Here is a 21,948-nt window from a genome sequence, read left to right on the forward strand (position 1 = left end):
AGAACATTTGAGAAACGCTGAGAAAATAAATTACACTCTGGGCAACTCAGTATCCAGAACTCTGGCTAGCAAACATGCTGTGCTTATTGCTTCACTTTATTTGGGGGTATTTATGCTTCCGGTTGAGACTTGTGAAACCACATGAAGACCAGAGAGTACCAACGATTTGAATCACTGAATCTAATTCCACTAAAAGAGGGGGAGTAGCAGGAGCATGTGTGACGTGCTCAAACACAGCTGGATCAAATGCTTGAATTAGCTCTTCAGCATGGCATCAAGTTTGGCAAAGGCCTGATAACAAGCCATTCATTTGATTCAGGTGTGTCAGAACAAGGATGCATCTAAAAGCTAAAGAAAAAAAGAACAGTGGCTCTCCAGGACTGGAGTTGGAATCCCTGTGCTAGGCTCTATGTACACATAAGGAGTCGCCTTTGGTGATCGGGGGCAGTTATCGTACATGACTGACTCACTCGGTTCCTGTACTACAGGGTTACTTGTCTGCGTTTTTGGGGAAAAGGTCCTGACTGTCACCTGTTTTTGGACACAGTTCAGGGAATCGGGCCATCCGAAAAACATAGCAGAGGATGGTTTCGATCCATCGACCTCTGGGTTATGGGCCCAGCACGCTTCCGCTGCGCCACTCTGCTGGACAGCACCCCAGATAGGACTCGAACCCACAATACCTGGTTTAGGAGGCCAGTGCCTTATCCATTAGGCCACCGGGGCGGATGAGCGCTTGGCTTCCTTTTTTTGCAGGTTATTTCGGGGGTTCGAGTGAGAGCCATGGTTTCAAGCTGGTTTTTAGTTCAAAGATGAAGCTGTATTTAAGAACATTTGAGAAACGCTGAGAAAATAAATTACACTCTGGGCAACTCAGTGTCCAGAACTCTGGTCAGCCAACACGCTGTTCTTATTGCTCCACTTTATTTGGGGGCGTTTATGTTGTCTGTTGAGACTTGTGAAACCACATGAAGACCAGAGAGTACCAACGATTTGAATCACTGAATCTAGTTCCACTAAAAGAGGGGGAGTAGCAGGAGCATGTGTGATGTGCTCAAACACAGCTGGATCAAATGCTTGAATTAGCTCTTCAGCATGGCATCAAGTTTGGCAAAGGCCTGATAACAAGCCATTCATTTGATTCAGGTGTGTCAGAACAAGGATGCATCTAAAAGCTAAAGAAAAGAAGAACAGTGGCTCTCCAGGACTGGAGTTGGAATCCCTGTGCTAGGCTCTATGTACACATAAGGAGTCGCCTTTGGTGATTGGGGGCAGTTATCGTACATGACTGACTTAATCGGTTCCTGTACTACAGGGTTACTTGTCTGCGTTTTTGGGGAAAAGGTCCTGACTGTCATCTGTTTTTGGACACAGTTCAGGGAATCGGGCCATCCGAAAAACATAGCAGAGGATGGTTTCGATCCATCGACCTCTGGGTTATGGGCCCAGCACGCTTCCGCTGCGCCACTCTGCTGGACAGCACCCCAGATAGGACTCGAACCCACAATACCTGGTTTAGGAGGCCAGTGCCTTATCCATTAGGCCACCGGGGCGGATGAGCGCTTGACTTCCTTTCTTTGCAGGGTGTTTCGGGGGTTCGAGTGAGAGCCATGGTTTCAAGCTGGTTTTTAGTTCAAAGATGAAGCTGTATTTAAGAACATTTGAGAAACGCTGAGAAAATAAATTACACTCTGGGCAACTCAGTATCCAGAACTCTGGCTAGCAAACATGCTGTGCTTATTGCTTTACTTTATTTGGGGGTATTTATGTTGTCTGTTGAGACTTGTGAAACCACATGAAGACCAGAGACTACCAACGATTTGAATCACTGAATCTAATTCCACTAAAAGAGGGGGAGTAGCAGGAGCATGTGTGATGTGCTCAAACACAGCTGGATCAAATGCTTGAATTAGCTCTTCAGCATGGCATCAAGTTTGGCAAAGGCCTGATAACAAGCCATTCATTTGATTCAGGTGTGTCAGAACAAGGATGCATCTAAAAGCTAAAGAAAAGAAGAACAGTGGCTCTCCAGGACTGGAGTTGGAATCCCTGTGCTAGGCTCTATGTACACATAAGGAGTCGCCTTTGGTGATCGGGGGCAGTTATCGTACATGACTGACTCACTCGGTTCCTGTACTACAGGGTTACTTGTCTGCGTTTTTGGGGAAAAGGTCCTGACTGTCATCTGTTTTTGGACACAGTTCAGGGAATCGGGCCATCCAAAAAAACATAGCAGAGGATGGTTTCGATCCATCGACCTCTGGGTTACGGGCCCAGCACGCTTCCGCTGCGCCACTCTGCTGGACAGCACCCCAGATGGGACTCGAACCCACAATCCCTGGCTTAGAAGGCCAGTGCCTTATCCATTAGGCCACCGGGGCGGATGAGCGCTTGACTTCCTTTCTTTGCAGGTTGTTTCAGGGGTTCGAGTGAGAGCCATGGTTTCAAGCTGGTTTTTAGTTCAAAGATGAAGCTGTATTTAAGAACATTTGAGAAACGCTGAGAAAATAAATTACACTCTGGGCAACTCAGTGTCCAGAACTCTGGTCAGCCAACACGCTGTGCTTATTGCTCCACTTTATTTGGGGGCGTTTATGTTGTCTGTTGAGACTTGTGAAACCACATGAAGACCAGAGAGTACCAACGATTTGAATCACTGAATCTAGTTCCACTAAAAGAGGGGGAGTAGCAGGAGCATGTGTGACGTGCTCAAACACAGCTGGATCAAATGCTTGAATTAGCTCTTCAGCATGGCATCAAGTTTGGCAAAGGCCTGATAACAAGCCATTCATTTGATTCAGGTGTGTCAGAACAAGGATGCATCTAAAAGCTAAAGAAAAAAAGAACAGTGGCTCTCCAGGACTGGAGTTGGAATCCCTGTGCTAGGCTCTATGTACACATAAGGAGTCGCCTTTGGTGATCGGGGGCAGTTATCGTACATGACTGACTCACTCGGTTCCTGTACTACAGGGTTACTTGTCTGCGTTTTTGGGGAAAAGGTCCTGACTGTCACCTGTTTTTGGACACAGTTCAGGGAATCGGGCCATCCGAAAAACATAGCAGAGGATGGTTTCGATCCATCGACCTCTGGGTTATGGGCCCAGCACGCTTCCGCTGTGTCACTCTGCTGGACAGCACCCCAGATGGGACTCGAACCCACAATCCCTGGCTTAGGAGGCCAGTGCCTTATCCATGAGGATACCGGGGCGGATGAGCGTTTGACTTCCTTTCTTTGCAGGTTGTTTCAGGGGTTCGAGTGAGAGCCATGGTTTCAAGCTGGTTTTTAGTTCAAAGATGAAGCTGTATTTAAGAACATTTGAGAAACGCTGAGAAAATAAATTAAACTCTGGGCAACTCAGTGTCCAGAACTCTGGTCAGCCAACACGCTGTGCTTATTGCTCCACTTTATTTGGGGGCGTTTATGTTGTCTGTTGAGACTTGTGAAACCACATGAAGACCAGAGAGTACCAACGATTTGAATCACTGAATCTAATTCCACTAAAAGAGGGGGAGTAGCAGGAGCATGTGTGATGTGCTCAAACACAGCTGGATTAAATTCTTGAATTAGCTCTTCAGCATGGCATCAAGTTTGGCAAAGGCCTGATAACAAGCCATTCATTTGATTCAGGTGTGTCAGAACAAGGATGCATCTAAAAGCTAAAGAAAAGAAGAACAGTGGCTCTCCAGGACTGGAGTTGGAATCCCTGTGCTAGGCTCTATGTACACATAAGGAGTCGCCTTTGGTGATCGGGGGCAGTTATCGTACATGACTGACTCACTCGGTTCCTGTACTACAGGGTTACTTGTCTGCGTTTTTGGGGAAAAGGTCCTGACTGTCATCTGTTTTTGGACACAGTTCAGGGAATCGGGCCATCCAAAAGACATAGCAGAGGATGGTTTCGATCCATCGACCTCTGGGTTATGGGCCCAGCATGCTTCCGCTGCGCCACTTTGCTGGACAGTAGCCCAGATAGGACTCGAACCCACAATACCTGGCTTAGGAGGGCAGTGCCTTATCCATTAGGCCACCGGGGCAGATGAGCGCTTGACTTCCTTTCTTTGCAGGTTATTTCGGGGGTTCGAGTGAGAGCCATGGTTTCAAGCTGGTTTTTAGTTCAAAGATGAAGCTGTATTTAAGAACATTTGAGAAACGCTGAGAAAATAAATTACACTCTGGGCAACTCAGTATCCAGAACTCTGGCTAGCAAACATGCTGTGCTTATTGCTTCACTTTATTTGGGGGTATTTATGTTGTCTGTTGAGACTTGTGAAACCACATGAAGACCAGAGAGTACCAACGATTTGAATCACTGAATCTAATTCCACTAAAAGAGGGGGAGTAGCAGGAGCATGTGTGATGTGCTCAAACACAGCTGGATCAAATGCTTGAATTAGCTCTTCAGCATGGCATCAAGTTTGGCAAAGGCCTGATAACAAGCCATTCATTTGATTCAGGTGTGTCAGAACAAGGATGCATCTAAAAGCTAAAGAAAAGAAGAACAGTGGCTCTCCAGGACTGGAGTTGGAATCCCTGTGCTAGGCTCTATGTACACATAAGGAGTCGCCTTTGGTGATTGGGGGCAGTTATCGTACATGACTGACTTAATCGGTTCCTGTACTACAGGGTTACTTGTCTGCGTTTTTGGGGAAAAGGTCCTGACTGTCATCTGTTTTTGGACACAGTTCAGGGAATCGGGCCATCCGAAAAACATAGCAGAGGATGGTTTCGATCCATCGACCTCTGGGTTATGGGCCCAGCACGCTTCCGCTGCGCCACTCTGCTGGACAGCACCCCAGATAGGACTCGAACCCACAATACCTGGTTTAGGAGGCCAGTGCCTTATCCATTAGGCCACCGGGGCGGATGAGCGCTTGACTTCCTTTCTTTGCAGGGTGTTTCGGGGGTTCGAGTGAGAGCCATGGTTTCAAGCTGGTTTTTAGTTCAAAGATGAAGCTGTATTTAAGAACATTTGAGAAACGCTGAGAAAATAAATTACACTCTGGGCAACTCAGTATCCAGAACTCTGGCTAGCAAACATGCTGTGCTTATTGCTTTACTTTATTTGGGGGTATTTATGTTGTCTGTTGAGACTTGTGAAACCACATGAAGACCAGAGAGTACCAACGATTTGAATCACTGAATCTAATTCCACTAAAAGAGGGGGAGTAGCAGGAGCATGTGTGATGTGCTCAAACACAGCTGGATCAAATGCTTGAATTAGCTCTTCAGCATGGCATCAAGTTTGGCAAAGGCCTGATAACAAGCCATTCATTTGATTCAGGTGTGTCAGAACAAGGATGCATCTAAAAGCTAAAGAAAAGAAGAACAGTGGCTCTCCAGGACTGGAGTTGGAATCCCTGTGCTAGGCTCTATGTACACATAAGGAGTCGCCTTTGGTGATTGGGGGCAGTTATCGTACATGACTGACTCACTCGGTTCCTGTACTACAGGGTTACTTGTCTGCGTTTTTGGGGAAAAGGTCCTGACTGTCATCTGTTTTTGGACACAGTTCAGGGAATCGGGCCATCCAAAAAACATAGCAGAGAATGGTTTCGATCCATCGACCTCTGGGTTATGGGCCCAGCACGCTTCCGCTGCACCACTCTGCTGGACAGCACCCCAGATAGGACTCGAACCCACAATACCTGGTTTAGGAGGCCAGTGCCTTATCCATTAGGCCACCGGGGCGGATGAGCGCTTGACTTCCTTTCTTTGCAGGTTGTTTCGGGGGTTCGAGTGAGAGCCATGGTTTCAAGCTGGTTTTTAGTTCAAAGATGAAGCTGTATTTAAGAACATTTGAGAAACGCTGAGAAAATAAATTACACTCTGGGCAACTCAGTATCCAGAACTCTGGCTAGCAAACATGCTGTGCTTATTGCTTTACTTTATTTGGGGGTATTTATGTTGTCTGTTGAGACTTGTGAAACCACATGAAGACCAGAGACTACCAACGATTTGAATCACTGAATCTAATTCCACTAAAAGAGGGGGAGTAGCAGGAGCATGTGTGATGTGCTCAAACACAGCTGGATCAAATGCTTGAATTAGCTCTTCAGCATGGCATCAAGTTTGGCAAAGGCCTGATAACAAGCCATTCATTTGATTCAGGTGTGTCAGAACAAGGATGCATCTAAAAGCTAAAGAAAAGAAGAACAGTGGCTCTCCGGGACTGGAGTTGGAATCCCTGTGCTAGGCTCTATGTACACATAAGGAGTCGCCTTTGGTGATCGGGGGCAGTTATCGTACATGACTGACTTAATCGGTTCCTGTACTACAGGGTTACTTGTCTGCGTTTTTGGGGAAAAGGTCCTGACTGTCATCTGTTTTTGGACACAGTTCAGGGAATCGGGCCATCCGAAAAACATAGCAGAGGATGGTTTCGATCCATCGACCTCTGGGTTATGGGCCCAGCACGCTTCCGCTGTGTCACTCTGCTGGACAGCACCCCAGATGGGACTCGAACCCACAATCCCTGGCTTAGGAGGCCAGTGCCTTATCCATTAGGATACCGGGGCGGATGAGCGTTTGACTTCCTTTCTTTGCAGGTTGTTTCAGGGGTTCGAGTGAGAGCCATGGTTTCAAGCTGGTTTTTAGTTCAAAGATGAAGCTGTATTTAAGAACATTTGAGAAACGCTGAGAAAATAAATTACACTCTGGGCAACTCAGTATCCAGAACTCTGGCTAGCAAACATGCTGTGCTTATTGCTTCACTTTATTTGGGGGTATTTATGTTGTCTGTTGAGACTTGTGAAACCACATGAAGACCAGAGAGTACCAACGATTTGAATCACTGAATCTAATTCCACTAAAAGAGGGGGAGTAGCAGGAGCATGTGTGATGTGCTCAAACACAGCTGGATCAAATGCTTGAATTAGCTCTTCAGCATGGCATCAAGTTTGGCAAAGGCCTGATAACAAGCCATTCATTTGATTCAGGTGTGTCAGAACAAGGATGCATCTAAAAGCTAAAGAAAAGAAGAGCAGTGGCTCTCCAGGACTGGAGTTGGAATCCCTGTGCTAGGCTCTATGTACACATAAGGAGTCGCCTTTGGTGATCGGGGGCAGTTATCGTACATGACTGACTTAATCGGTTCCTGTACTACAGGGTTACTTGTCTGCGTTTTTGGGGAAAAGGTCCTGACTGTCATCTGTTTTTGGACACAGTTCAGGGAATCGGGCCATCCGAAAAACATAGCAGAGGATGGTTTCGATCCATCGACCTCTGGGTTATGGGCCCAGCACGCTTCCGCTGTGCCACTCTGCTGGACAGCACCCCAGATGGGACTCGAACCCACAATCCCTGGTTTAGGAGGCCAGTGCCTTATCCATTAGGCCACCGGGGCGGATGAGCGCTTGACTTCCTTTCTTTGCAGGTTGTTTCGGGGGTTCGAGTGAGAGCCATGGTTTCAAGCTGGTTTTTAGTTCAAAGATGAAGCTGTATTTAAGAACATTTGAGAAACGCTGAGAAAATAAATTACACTCTGGGCAACTCAGTGTCCAGAACTCTGGCTAGCAAACATGCTGTGCTTATTGCTTCACTTTATTTGGGGGTATTTATGTTGTCTGTTGAGACTTGTGAAACCACATGAAGACCAGAGAGTACCAACGATTTGAATCACTGAATCTAATTCCACTAAAAGAGGGGGAGTAGCAGGAGCATGTGTGACGTGCTCAAACACAGCTGGATCAAATGCTTGAATTAGCTCTTCAGCATGGCATCAAGTTTGGCAAAGGCCTGATAACATGCCATTCATTTGATTCAGGTGTGTCAGAACAAGGATGCATCTAAAAGCTAAAGAAAAAAAGAGCAGTGGCTCTCCAGGACTGGAGTTGGAATCCCTGTGCTAGGCTCTATGTACACATAAGGAGTCGCTTTTGGTGATCGGGGGCAGTTATCGTACATGACTGACTCACTCGGTTCCTGTACTACAGGGTTACTTGTCTGCGTTTTTGGGGAAAAGGTCCTGACTGTCGTCTGTTTTTGGACACAATTCAGAGAATCGGGCCATCCAAAACACATAGCAGAGGATGGTTTCGATCCATCGACCTCTGGGTTATGGGCCCAGCACGCTTCCGCTGCTCCACTCTGCTGGACAGCACCCCAGATGGGACTTGAACCCACAATCCCTGGCTTAGGAGGCCAGTGCCTTATCCATTAGGCCACCGGGGCGGATGAGCGCTTGACTTCCTTTCTTTGCAGGTTGTTTCGGGGGTTCGAGTGAGAGCCATGGTTCCAAGCTGGTTTTTAGTTCAAAGATGAAGCTGTATTTAAGAACATTTGAGAAACGCTGAGAAAATAAATTACACTCTGGGCAACTCAGTGAGCAAACATGCTGTGCTTATTGCTTCACTTTATTTGCTACTTTGAGTACCTGAGTGACTCTCTCAGCGCCTGTACTGCACGGTTACTTGTCTGCCTGAGGCGTAGAAGCTTCGTTTTGGGAAAGAAAATTGTTGACACACACTAGATAGCAGTAGATTGGTAACTAACGGTAACTAACCTGTAATAAATTAGAATAGTTTTACACTAATGATTTGGAATAAAATACAAACTCAGAGTCAGCTTCTGGAACCTTTCCACACTGTACCACCCACATTAAGCTAGTATTATGTGAGAAGTCTGTCAAATCGAGGCCAAAGACATGTTTTAATCGAACTGCATTGTTGTTGAGCTATGTTGAGATTTTCACCTTTTCATATTCTCTTCTCACATATACTCATTCTCGGCAACAGGTAGTACTCATGAGTGAAGTGTGAACAAGAGTTTCACTTGTTAACAGTGAAGAACAAACTGCTGATTTAGGCTATTATTATAATTATAAACACATGAGGTCACACACTTAAACTCTTCCAACAGGCACAAACACATAGAATTTGGGGAAGGAGCAGGTTTTGTTTCTTTAAGGTGGGCTTTGTTGTTCAGCCGTGAAGCTGTCCCTGCTGCCAGTGCAAACTATTCTTCTCTTTTATAATGAAAACACACATAACATTTATGTTGTCTCTGCAAAAAAATGTTCTTGGAGATTTCTTGTCTACTTTAACAAACCGAATTTCTTTACATTGTATTTCAACCACAAATTGAGGTTTAATTATCAGATTATTTTATCCCAGTCACCAATTTAAAATATTTATTACGTTTCAAAAGAAAATATATATACTCCCTCTCTTCAATATAACAGAGGGACTACATCCTAATAAATGTATAATTAAGACGTAGCTACTTTCCAGCTTTTTTAAGATGAGGTCTTAGCGATCAAGTTTTCTCTAAGCCATCAGCTGCAAATGTTCCACAGCTGTTTGAAGTCCTACCTTTAACTGTGCCGTACAGCCCCTCCTGTTGCAGCCCTCTGAGTTGACGTTACAGATGCATCTGGGCTTACCGCCACATTCAACCATGCAGATCTGCTCCCCGGAGCCGTACCTGGACGGGCTTTTTGGTGATTTTGGCGAAATCATGCTGGAGTCTTTGCGGCTGAGTCCGGTTTATCTCGTCCAGTCAATCGGAGGGCAAAAGTCCGCAGCGGACAGACGACGTCATTTTTCACGCGCTCGCGTGTGGACTAAAGTGGCGTTTGATCGGAGGCAGTTCATCAAGACGAGACCAGGGGCAAAGTCTTAGATCACATGACTCCTGCGTGAGTGGGGCAGAACGTGTAGAGAAAGGCGCAAATAAAGCGTCTAAACTTCCTTTAGTGCGCACTTTAATCTGTTAGTCAGAGAAAAAAAAAGTCTGATATTGATATATTCATAGAAATTAAGTTTTATTCAAGTTCAAATGACTCCAGATAAATAAAGACAAAACACCTGCCTTTTGCTCCCTGTAACAGGACTAAAGTTTTCAAAATAAAAGCTTATTTTTATGCTAATACCGTCCTAAACAAACATCAGGCTTAGGAACAGCTACAAAAGACTTTAAATTCAGTTTTTACATGTGTGTGTGTGCGAATACTCCAGTGTCAAAGAGCACACTGTAAATTATGCAACAGCAGTCCATGTGTGTGTGAATGGGGGCATCAAAGCAAACCAATTATTACTGTAATAATTAAAATAAATCATGGCACATTACAACAGAAAATCCTGTTTTCATGCATTAAAAATATCTTATTTTTCCACACATTTCCTTTTGTATTGTTATAATTTCAATGGATGGGACAGCATAGCAAACCAGAAGGCACCCAGAGAGGACACCAAGGCAGGCTTCAGGGCTGTTCCTTTTTTCATCCTTCGGCTTAAAATTGTTCATCTAACAGAGTAAATCCAAGTTTTATTGGATCAAAAACACTGCAAATCTGTTTTTTCTTCCCTTCACAATTAAGCTGGCAGACAAACAGAAAATGAAGACAAAAGAAGGCCATTCCTTTCTTTTTATGGAATTAAAAAACAAACAAAACAAAACAATTTTTAATCTGCATACAAGAATAAATGTACAGACATTTTTTTTGTTGCAGTGCAGATCTGTACACCAACACAGAGGCAGGGGAGTTGGAAGTAACAGGAACAACCGGAGACCTCAGCGCTGTCGATCCCAGCGCCAGATAGAGGCATCATCGCACACCGCTATCAAAATGCTGCTGTCACGGCTGAAGCTGGTTTGCCGGATGGCCGATGTGCATTTGGGGAGGGTCAGCGTGGTGCACCTGAAGAGGAGCAGAGATAGTTGGGGGAAAATTGTAAAAAAGAAAAACAAAACAAAAAGTACAGAGAAACTTTTGTTAGTGTCAACTGCAAAAATGATGAAACAATTGAAATAAAAATGTTTCTTTTGTAACCTGTGAATATTTGTTGTTTAAAAATCAGTGTTCTGACCATTACTGGTGCAAAATCACAACAAAAAGAGTCATAATTTCATTAAATGTGCCAGGTAAAAAAAGACACAGGAAGACATCACACCAGTGAGCATTGGTGCTCAGAGAAGTGTGACAATGCTGCAATAATTGATCGTGAAGACGGCACCACTTAGCAGTTTTAAGTTTTAACCTCTGAGCTGCGCTAAACTGGCATTTTTCCACTATTTTGTCACTTCAGACAGTGTTGCTTTTAACCGGGCATCATTCCTGCACATTCCTGGTTCAGCCAATTCCTTTTCAAAATGCATGAGGAAGGAAATTTAATGCCTTTTCAAAAGAACTTGGAAAAAAAGTGGTAACAAAGCCTGTAAATATTTAGGTGCAGGCAGTGTTCCCAACCTGGGGGAAAAGCACCAGTGTTATAACCTTGAACTACAACTGCAACTACTGTTGTTGCAGTCACTTGTAAGGAAATCTGTGTAACTGATGGAGGAGAAGCCTTTCTGTATGCTCCAGGAAGAAATGGTATTACTAAAAACTGTGGAAATAACTGACGCTACTGTAAACCACATACTTCCAAGCTTAAATACGAAGTGTTACAGTTAACCAAAGCCCTGCGGTGCAGCTCTTCAGTGTTTGATGCTTTCAATTTTTCCAAAGATTCAAGTCATCATATTGGCTTTCTCATGGGTTTACCAATACGTGGAACATGAAACAGCCAGACGGCGGCAGTAATACCCTTGAAACTGCACTTACTGCAAGTTGGAGGTCGCAAAACATTTCCAGACACGGTGAGATTAGATGATACAACTGGGGTCTAATGGTAGGTGGTCTTTGCTTAAATATACTCCACAGTCACTTCTCAGAGACTTTAGAATACTTTTTAGATTAAAATGGCTCTACATGGTTGAGATTTCTGTCCTACCACCAGACCTCCTGACAACGGTACTGATTCCAAACCTTAAAAGGATATGATGAGCCATATGAACAACAAACATGGAACAGTGCTGATGGTAATTCCTCAGGGCTCCCGATGAGCTATACCAAACTTCTAGTAGCACCAAAATAAGGACTACAAATATGAAGATTCCCAAACCACAGGGCCCTGTGTTATTTTCTTCTAACAGCTAATGTGAGCTAAACTAAGGGTGTAGCTGATCAAATACAACAACCTGTTTAAGTTTATGAGCGTATACTGTGATATTTTGATGCTAAAAGCAGGGCAAAGAGCAGTGGAGATACAGGACAACTATAACACGCCTGTTGTCTGTTTTTTTTTTTTTTAAACTTACTTGGCTTTGTGGGGATCTTCTACTTCAAGGTCCCACACGTAAAGCTTCCCCACCTGATTCCCCAGAGCCAGCATCTGTGTATCAGCATCATAGCAGAGGTCAGTAAGAGCACCAAGACACAACAAGAAAACAAACGAACAACTCTCAGCATCCAGTGTTTCCTACAGATTTAGCTTCCGTTTCTCCTCTGCAAGAGTTTTTATTTCTTAAGAACTAAATATCAGTGATAATCAACTACTTAAAACCTGCCAGTGACCTCCAACTCCAGGTTAGACTGCAGCTGACAGCTAGAAACTTGCTGGACAAGTGGCTAATTGATATTAAAGAGCACAATGACAGCAACCTGGCCAACCAGAAAGACAGGACGACTGGAAACACTGGGTTAGCAGTGACTGACCTTGCAAGTAAATCAATTAAATGATGTAATTCTTTCCAACAGATGAAAAATAAAACTGTATTTGAGACGAAACATTTGATTATTCTGTTTTTGTCCTTTAATCAGTACAAATGAGAATGAAAATATAAAACCTGATCATACACAAAATAAATAAAGGTAAGATAGCTTACCTTCTGCCAGAAGTCCATGGAGAAGCGCATATACCAAATGTCACACTGGCTGTAGTCAAAGCGTCCCAGAATCGTCACATTTGACTCATTTGGTTTAATGTGATCAATGTCATCCTCCATCTTCCCGGGTTTCCAGCACACAATGGCGTTTTCACAAGACTGGAATGACAACACAAACTCAGTTGTACATTTTGTTGTTTCACTAAAACTTTAAGGCGCTGAATAAGGCGCAGCAGATTATAAGGTGCATTAAGCAAAACAAAACAGTCAAATAAGTCAGACTTTACTCAACTCATTCTTCTTGCTTCCTCCACCTCTGTACCATTGATTCATTAATGCTGAATTCTCTTGCAGCTGCTCTGTTCCCATGTTGTTGCAGTATATTAATGACTAACCTCATATTGTGGATGAATATCTCAGTTGTTCTCCTGACTGAAGTTTGGTCCGTTTACAGCATCCTGCCATGCGATTGCATTTGTCCCTAACCACCAGAATCCCTCATGTTAATGTTTATCGAGTGGAAAAGTGTTAGCGTTCATCCTCCAGCTTCACTGTGTTTGTTATGCTAACATAGCTGTGTTGCTAGTAGCACATCATTATACCCCAGCTAGTCCAACTTTAGTAACCCTACAAACGTCACTGCTGTTTAGTTTTCTGTTGGAAGTGATGGCAGAGCTGTACGTTTTAATTTCTTCGGAAATCTCTCAGTCAGAACATGCTATATCATGTTTAGGTGGAAACTAGCGAGCTAACTTCCTGCTAACTTCTAACGGCATTAAAATTAATAAATTCTGTTTTCATGGATGCTAAACTTAATTGTTACAACTGGTAAAGCAGCAACGCTGATCATTTTATTAAAGATGAACTCTCAGTGATGCCGCAGTGCTCATTTGACTTTGGGACCTGAATCAGACGGAGTTTTGGACCCAGATTACTCCGAGTCCCCTAGATACAATAGCCATAATGCTCCGACAATCCATCAAGCGGTGAGGCTTTGTTGCTTACCAAAGTCGTACTAAAACATTTTTTTGAGCATTTTTGAGTGCCGTATACCACATAAGTTCGAGGTCAGTAAGCACAACCATAATTCATCCATAAGGCACACCGGATTATAAGGCGCACTGTCAATTTTTGAGAAAATGAAAGGATTTTAAGTGCACCTTATAGTGCAGAAAATACGGTAACTTAAAAAGAAAAAAAAACAAAAAGACCCTTTTGGGTAGCATTAAAGGATTTCCTTTCACTTGCCTTAGAAAGAATAAGATCACCAAGCCACCGCACACAGTCCACATAGTTTCTATGAATGTCACGTGTTGAGAAGTCGGGGAAGTGGATTTTCTGTGAGACAAATGCCCTAAAAAAAAAAACAAAACAAAACAAAAAAAAACAAAAAAAAAAAAAAACACACAACATAAAAAAATATAATGCCATGTATGTAAATCCACAGATATGAAAACAGACCACAGAAAAAGCTTCTGGACCTCACCTGTTTGTCTTTGAGGGGTTGTACTCATAAGACGCGCGAATGGCTTTCTGCATTCTCTCCGAATTGATCCTCCATAGTTTTAGTGAGTGGTCCATCCCACATGACATAATCTTTTCACCTAGGAGATCAAAATCCTACAAAACAGGAAATGGATAATAGGAGAATGTGAACTGTCAGTACAGACAGAATTTAATCACATTCACCTAAAACATCTGTTTTGTCACCATTTCAGAAAATTAGCAGACAACTATGATTTAATATTGTGTAAGTTAAGTAACAGAATAAGGTGGGATGGTCTTAATAGACAGATAAACCTGACAACGACACAGCCCAGAGGAACACCACCGACAACTGGGCAAGCTTGTGATCTGAAATTTTTTAAACTGCAATTTTAACCATTAAAAGAAACTCATTACCACCCCCCAAAAATCAAAAATCAAAACAAAAACTGAAATGACCACACTTTTATTCAGCTTTTTCTGTAGAATCAGCCTCACACGTGCATATACTGCTGTGAGGCTGAAAATCTAATGCCAGTAAAAATAGTCAATACCAGACGGATAATTTCTGTTTACTTTCAATCAGATTGAAAATAAACACACATACTTTCACTAGTCACTTCGGAGAAGTAGAACATGAACAAGTCTGTGGTGTCAGCTCTCAAGGAAAAGCTGTTTTTCCCCCCAAATAACCCAACACAGACGTACTGCCTTAGTGCCAACATGTGCAGTCATCCCCTAAAGTGTGATTCAGAATCTTTTTTTCCCTGTTGCACAATAGTCACTGTTATGTCCCAGATAAATTTCCCCACATATACTGTAATACTCACAGCACTCAGAACTTCATCCCGATGACCCTCGACGCCTCCGAAAATGGCCACTAAAGTGTCCGTCTGTATGTTCCACAGCCGAAGAGCGTGATCTGAAAATAAGAGATGACTTTAAGAAAAAGTCTGATTGTTGTTTTACAGCCGGTCAGTGAAAGAGATGCTCAGCTTTTTTTTTTTTTTTTTTTTTTTTTTTTTTTTTACTTTTTTTCCCTCTATATTTACATTTTTTACATAGTTTGATCTATGCATTTATATTATATTGCATTCAATACTTTAAGGGTAGAATTATATTTTATTTTGTTAATGAATTTCTTCTTTGAGAACTTTACAACTTTATTTGAACACAGTCTTAGTTTTTCTACGTGATAAGCGTTGGTTTGTCTGATTAATCATGTTAAGTAATTATATTGATTTATTTTATTTTTAACTTTCCATAGGGGTCATAATATTTTGTTATATATGTGCTGACTGACAGTCTCCCAAGGCTGGTGTTTAATCTTGATCGTGTATTTGACAGACTGTGGGAACTCATGCGTATCAACTCTCTTCATCAAAGTTTCTTCCAAGACATGACTTTTATATAACCTAAAATAAAACAGCAGTTTTATTTCACAGATTACAATTCATTTATCACATAAAGCATAAAAACTCACACCACCTTTGCACTTCCCAGCAGCTATAATCACACTGAAGGGTGTTTAAAAAAAAAAAAAAAAAAATCCACCTGATTAAAGGAAAGATTAAACTTTGCTGCCGTTCACATGACCTTCAGTGACAGATCCAAACCCCGCTGTCTGATTTATCTCAGATTAAGGAACCACCTGACAGTCCCGTGGAAATAAAACTATCCCCACTACACTTGAGTCTGAGGTGACCTGTTTTTTCTCTTTAGATGGAAGCAACAAATCACAGTTGAGAGGGGTTTTACTGCCGGGATGATTTTTAGTGTTGAGTGAGGGTCAATAAAGCCATCAAAGAAAATGGGCCTTTTTATATATATATATATATATATATATATATATATATATATATATATATATATATATATATATTAATAAATAAATAAATAAATGCATTGCTGCTGTTGTATTAACCTCACAGTGAAATATATGACAAACTGCTGGTCTTTCTGCCCTCTCTGCGACACAGCTTAACTCTTTTTTTTCCTCCAAGGAGCGGGAAAAAATAATAATCAGCAAATCTCTGCTAAATAAGGAAACACAAGGTTATTGGCGTAACTCTAGGTGATGCTGTCTGGCTTATGTGTGCATAATGAGCCGGGAAGAATGGCCTGTATTTATATAGCGCTTTACTAGTCCCTAAGGACCCCAAAGCGCTTTACATATCCACCCATTCACACACACATTCACACACTGGTGATGGCAAGCTACATTGTAGCCACAGCCACCCTGGGGCGCACTGACAGAGGCGAGGCTGCCGGACACTGGCGCCACCGGGCCCTCTGACCACCACCAGTAGGCAACAGGTGAAGTGTCTTGCCCAAGGACACAACGACCGAGACTGTCCAAGCCGGGGCTCGAACCGGCAACCTTCCGATTACAAGGCAAACTCCCAACTCTTGAGCCACGATCGCCCTTGAACCCTTGAACTGCACGCAGAAGAGCTCAAAGGTGCTTTATAATCACTGTTTACCTTTGCTGACAGAGAGGAGCAGATTGGGATCCCTCGGATGAAACTTCAGCTCGTTGATGGCGTTCCCGTGACCTACATAATGCTGGAAAAGAAGGGAAAAAATGACTTCTTAATTCACACTGTGCAATTAAAACAACTTGGGGCAGATGAAGTGAAATTCGGTATCGTTATTATCATTCCTCTGGGCAATTAAATGCAAGTCTTTCCAAAAATAAAAAATAAAAAATTGTAAATAAAGCTCTACTGTTATAAGTTGCTTCCTGAAAATGCTTCATAATCAAATAAAACTCTAGTTTCTGTGCACTGAAAGTGATACAGATTATTTTAAGCTTGCAGTAACACTACAGCAGTGCTGTTTGAAAACGCATCGTTTTCTCTCCGTTTTGGCATCCCGTCCACACTGAGACAGCGTTTTCCTCAAGGGAAGCGTTTTGAAAACGTTCTCGAAAATGCAGCATTTTCAAAACGGAGCTGTCCCGTCGCAGTGTGGACACTTGAAAACGCAGACTTTCTAAAACGGTGACGCATTTTAGTCATGTGATGCAGTCGTGTGACCAATTAAACAAAGATAGCGGAGGGCATTATACAGCAGTTGTTTTGATTGCTCTCAATTTTGACAGCTCTAAAAAAGATTAATATGAGTTTGTACATGCTCCAGATAGCTTTTCTTCAAATTATTTAATTCTCACTCGCTTTTGCGCATGCGCAGGACTGGAACGTAAGCGTTTTGGGCCGTTTCAATGTGGACGCTCAACTCTGTGAAAACAACCGAAAACGCTAGTGTGGACGCGGAGCGTTTTCAAATCTATCCGGGCTAGTGTGGACGTAGCCTAAGGAACTGCCCTCCCAGTCCATTGTTCCTTCAGTGGGCTGGTTTCAGTCATTATGCAATGTACTGTTTATATGATTGGGGACACCTGCAGTCACTTGGATGAGTGACGAAACGTTTCTCCCACAAAATGCTACGTCCAGATGAACAGAATCAAGTTTTGGAGATTTACTTACCTGGATGATTGAGCATGCATCAAGACATCCATTCATATACAATAAATTAAAAAGCCACCCTGCACTACTAACTACAAGATCCATAAAGGTTTTTTACTGATTTTCACATTTGGTTTGACCATGACCTGATTTTCACCATAATTAAATCAGCTCGAGCTGTTATTAGTATCTACCATCACACAAAATTTCAAAACGATATCTTGAAAACTGTGGACTCCGCTAAAAGACAGAAGTGATGGAGCAGTCGGGTGAAGACTGACGCGCTACCTTGATGCACTGCATCGTGATGTGGTTGATCACCCGGATGATGCCACGGGATCCGGCCACAGCCAGCAGGGGGTGACTCGTGTTGGTGTCATAGGTCCAGGCGCACGTGTAGAAGTTCTCGTCTGCCTTTGCAAAGTCAAGGAAACCTGAACAGAATCTACACTTACCTTTCTTTAACAGACTCAGATGTCCTGCTGTCAGCTGCACAGAGTCACTCAAACTTCAGCACAAACAAGCATCTCTTCTTCTCTGTACCCCCTGAACTCTTTTCCGTTTACACTGTATATTTTCTGCTCTCAGCTGCAGAGCTTTTATGGAGTTCAAATACCTTTCAGATGGCTAGATAATGTAAAAATATCAGATATCTTAATCCTCGCTGTTAGCCTTCAGCTCAGGTGTCGAGGCATTAAACCCGTCTAGACTGCCCTTCTGTCATCTAAGCAATAAAGAAGTATTTAAAAGCCAAACTGCAGGACTTTTTGTGTGTTAGGAAAACTGACAAATGAGAGCAAAGAAGGATTGAGGAAGTAGGTGAAAGGATACGTCTGCATCAACGTAGGACTGCAGGAGTCTGATTTCTCCTTGAGAGTGGCATTCATACAGAGTTACCTGGATAAGCACAGATGTGAGAGGTGGACAAGTTCACTAATAATCAGTTTTTAAAAGACATTTTTTAATGTTCCTTTCATTGACAAACTATAAATGGATAAAGAAGTCATTGCAAATCAGCAGGGTCATTGGAGCTTGTTGTCATACACTGGTAAATCTCATGCTTTTATTGCCTTTGCGAGCATTTTACAGTGAGCTGCATGCTTTGAAAACTCCTAACAATATATTGGACAAACACCAATAAACAGATCAGGACTTTTCCACCTCTGGTAATATGCTGACCCACTACAGAAATAAGCAATTTAAACCAAATTTTTAAATAACTGATCATTTATTTACCCTGTTACTCCCAACTGTAGCAAACACCAGCGGGTCTCCCTCCTTGCTGTGCCAGTTAAACTGCACTCCAAACAATGGCTGGCCATGGTCCTCCTGAGACAAATACAGATGTTGTTAATAGCCACTTGCGCTCCTACAAAAAAAATCCTGTATGTATGAGCGCGCATTAAACCAGATGGGTGTACTAAGAAGCAAGTTAAACAAAACAAGGCTTTGTTCTGGCTAGATGACACTTCAATCAATTCAGTTCAGTTTGATTTCTATAGCACCAAATCACAACAGAAATCTCTTCTTTATATTATAAGGTAAAGACACCACAATAACATGGAGAAAACCCCAACAATCAGGCAACTCCCTATGAAGAAGCATTTGGGGACAGTGGGAAGGAAAAACTCAATTTTAAGAGGAAGAAAAAGGCTCAGGTAGGGGCGGGAATCTGTTGCCACTGGTTTGAAGTGAGGGGGAAAAATAAAGGACACAGAGACACTGCCAGAGATTAAAAATAACTAATGATTAATTGCAGACTGGTTTATAAAACATTAAGAGACCAAAGATATGCTCAATGCATCATGGGAATCCCCCAGCAGCCTAGACCTTTTGCAGTGTAACAAAGGGAGGAATCAGGGTCACCTGATCCAGCCCTAACTATAAGCTTTGGCTGAATATTACTGACGATATTCTGTAAATAATTCAAATTTCCCATCTGTGTTCTTCCACTTTGAGCTGCTGCCTTTAGCGATCACCACACCACAGCGGATCATCTGCCTTCCTGGCATCCTTGTCTGACACAACAACCCACTGCATGTCCTCCTTCACTTCCTCCCCCAGTTCCATCTTCATCGTCCTTAGTCCAATATATCCAGTCTTTCCTCTGCACATGTCCAAACCATCTCAGCATTGTCTCTCCAACCTTGTCTGTAAATCGGTGTCCCTCTGATGCATTACCTTCTAATCGTATCCCTTCTGGTAACTGCCAATGAAACTCTTAACATCTTTAACTCTGCCTCTTGTCTTTATGTCAGCACCACTGTCTCCAAACCAGAGATCATAGCAAGTCTCCATTATGATCTTGTAAACTTCCCCTTTCACTTTTGCTGCCATCTTTCTGTCACAAATCAACCCTGACACTTGTCTCTACCAACTACACGCTGGCTGCACTCTCTTTTTGACCTCTTTTGCACACCGTCTGCTGCTTTCAGTGGGTTGATCCACGATATTTAAACTCCTTTGCCTTCACGATATCTACTCCTTGGATACTCACCTGTCACTCATTCACACGTGTATTCTGTCTTGCCTGCCTAGCAGTTTAAATCAGACCAGGCAGCAGATTAGGACCGACCTATTAATGCCTTTTCTGAATTGACAGCTAAGAACATCCAAATACCTGACTGACTATGTATTGTTTTTTGTACTGCAGGCAGTTAGCAGGACATTTGCTGGCTCATTTCACAGTAAACCCCTCTAGGTTCTGCACACTGTCTGGTGTGCTGGACATACTCACCCTCAGGCTGTTGACACATTTAAAAGAATATCTGCACTTCTTGGACTTCCACTTGCCCTTGCCCCAGCTCTTTCTGCCAGGGGCATTGGCGGTGTTGGTGGGTGTGTCTGGGCGTTCTGCGTTGGTGCCACTCTCAACGCTGACGGCATCGTCCTGCAACCAGCAGCAACACAAACAAACGTGTTATTTAATGCAAAATCATCTTCTAAACATGCGCATTGAGACTAGAACATGAGCACTCATAAACAAAGTGTGCCTGATGTGCTGAAGACATTGTAAACACGTTTCTTGCCTTGCTATTTGTTTAACACTGCACTTTTTATAGCACAAAAAAACCAAAAACAATCAAAAGCGTATCACTTCCAAACTATCGGGTCAGTTTAAACACAATGAAGGAGGAGACGAGTAAAGATGGCTGTGGTTGGCCCAGGCTGCTACAAAAACATTCCTCATTAATCAGTTCATAAAGCGCTATAACATTTTTCTCACAATCAAAGCTTAACTCAAGACCATTCTTGAGCAACCCATCCGAAAAACACTACATTTTGGTCAGTATTTAGTTTATTATTTATCTGCTTGATGCTTTTTGCCAAGGCTAGCCCAGGTTTACACGTGAATAACTCCAGTCTGAGCACAAAGAAAACACGTGTGCGCTAACATGGAAGGTGGAACACGTGCGGGAAAATTTATTTGAAGACACTAAAATAGTCCACAGTGAATAACTATATCTGATAGCTCCAGCTGTTTGAATCCAGCCGGTATGAATAAACAAAGATGCTAGCTAAAGCCTTTAGCACATCGGCTACTTTAGCACAATGCTAACTGATCAGAAGCGCTACACGGCTCATCTGCGGCCCAACATCAAACACGGTTTAAACGCTTACGTTCTCATCTCCTGACAAGTCGGGGTTGCTGTTCTCATCGCTGCTCAGCTTTTGCTTTTTCGCCGGTATTTCTTTTCCCGCTTGAGAAGGGGACTCGGACATGTTCTTATTTTCCCTCATTTTGGAATTAACCCCGCCCCTTCCGCTCCTACGCCCACGAGCATGCCGGAAACTGAATATTCAGCCAATCGCGAATCGCAGCTCGACTGCACAAATACCGGTTATTTTCCAGTTAAAGCCGTGCAGGCGTGTTATTTATATTTTTAGCTTCGTGCCACTATATATATTTTTAATAATAATTTCTTTATCTTTTACTTCCGGACTTCTGTCATTTTAAACGCTCTTGAGCAATAGTTCTCCAGCTTTCTGAAAATCTTTCAAAGTGTTTCTTTGGCCATTGCTGCTTTTTCATTCACATTCAGTTTACACATTCAGATTCAACTGCACAAGCTAGGACAAACGTTACAACAGTGAGTGCCTGCAGACATCTGTAAAACACGGTGGAGGCTCTATCAAGGTTTGGGCTGCATTTCAGTAAGTGGTGTTCAAGATCTCTTCAAATGATGAATTAAGAACTCAGAAAAGTACCATCATATTTTGATCCACCATGCAATTACATCTGGAAAGCATCTGATTGGTAACAGCTTAATTTTTCAGCATGGCAATGATCCCGAACACACTGCCAATGCAGTAAAAACTTCCTGAATAAAAACACACAGTGGAACACTA

The 21,948-nt window shown here is 42.8% G+C and overlaps 2 protein-coding genes and 3 non-coding genes across 5 annotated transcripts in view; all 5 read right to left on the reverse strand.

Annotated features, from left to right (window-relative positions):
- Positions 1 to 9,640, reverse strand: part of atp7b (ATPase copper transporting beta) — a 99,587-nt gene extending 89,947 nt beyond the window's left edge. The window contains exon 1 of the mRNA XM_084920848.1: positions 9,310 to 9,640. Coding sequence (XP_084776974.1) covers positions 9,310 to 9,456 — 147 coding nt within the window. The 5' untranslated portion in view covers positions 9,457 to 9,640. The remainder of the gene's footprint in view (positions 1 to 9,309) is intronic.
- On the reverse strand, positions 2,231 to 2,302 carry trnat-cgu (transfer RNA threonine (anticodon CGU)). The gene has a single exon. It is a non-coding gene; the product is annotated as a tRNA-Thr (tRNA).
- On the reverse strand, positions 2,309 to 2,381 carry trnar-ucu (transfer RNA arginine (anticodon UCU)). The gene has a single exon. It is a non-coding gene; the product is annotated as a tRNA-Arg (tRNA).
- Positions 8,098 to 8,170, reverse strand: trnar-ccu (transfer RNA arginine (anticodon CCU)). The gene has a single exon. It is a non-coding gene; the product is annotated as a tRNA-Arg (tRNA).
- Positions 9,641 to 9,744: 104 nt separating the features above from the next.
- On the reverse strand, positions 9,745 to 21,382 carry eed (embryonic ectoderm development). Its single transcript, XM_084920847.1, has 12 exons — positions 21,220 to 21,382; positions 20,336 to 20,488; positions 18,835 to 18,927; positions 18,430 to 18,495; positions 17,887 to 18,012; positions 16,615 to 16,696; positions 14,962 to 15,053; positions 14,133 to 14,266; positions 13,895 to 14,000; positions 12,647 to 12,805; positions 12,080 to 12,153; positions 9,745 to 10,637 (listed from the first exon to the last, which is right to left on the reverse strand). Exons 1-12 carry the CDS (start codon positions 21,337 to 21,339, stop codon positions 10,511 to 10,513), a joined length of 1,332 nt encoding a protein of 443 aa, XP_084776973.1. The 5' UTR covers positions 21,340 to 21,382; the 3' UTR covers positions 9,745 to 10,510.
- Positions 21,383 to 21,948: the final 566 nt, after the last annotated feature.

Source organism: Perissodus microlepis, chromosome 23 (assembly GCF_051167445.1).
Source record: "Perissodus microlepis isolate ML-2025 ecotype Zambia chromosome 23, ASM5116744v1, whole genome shotgun sequence".
Taxonomy (NCBI): Eukaryota; Metazoa; Chordata; class Actinopteri; order Cichliformes; family Cichlidae; genus Perissodus; species Perissodus microlepis.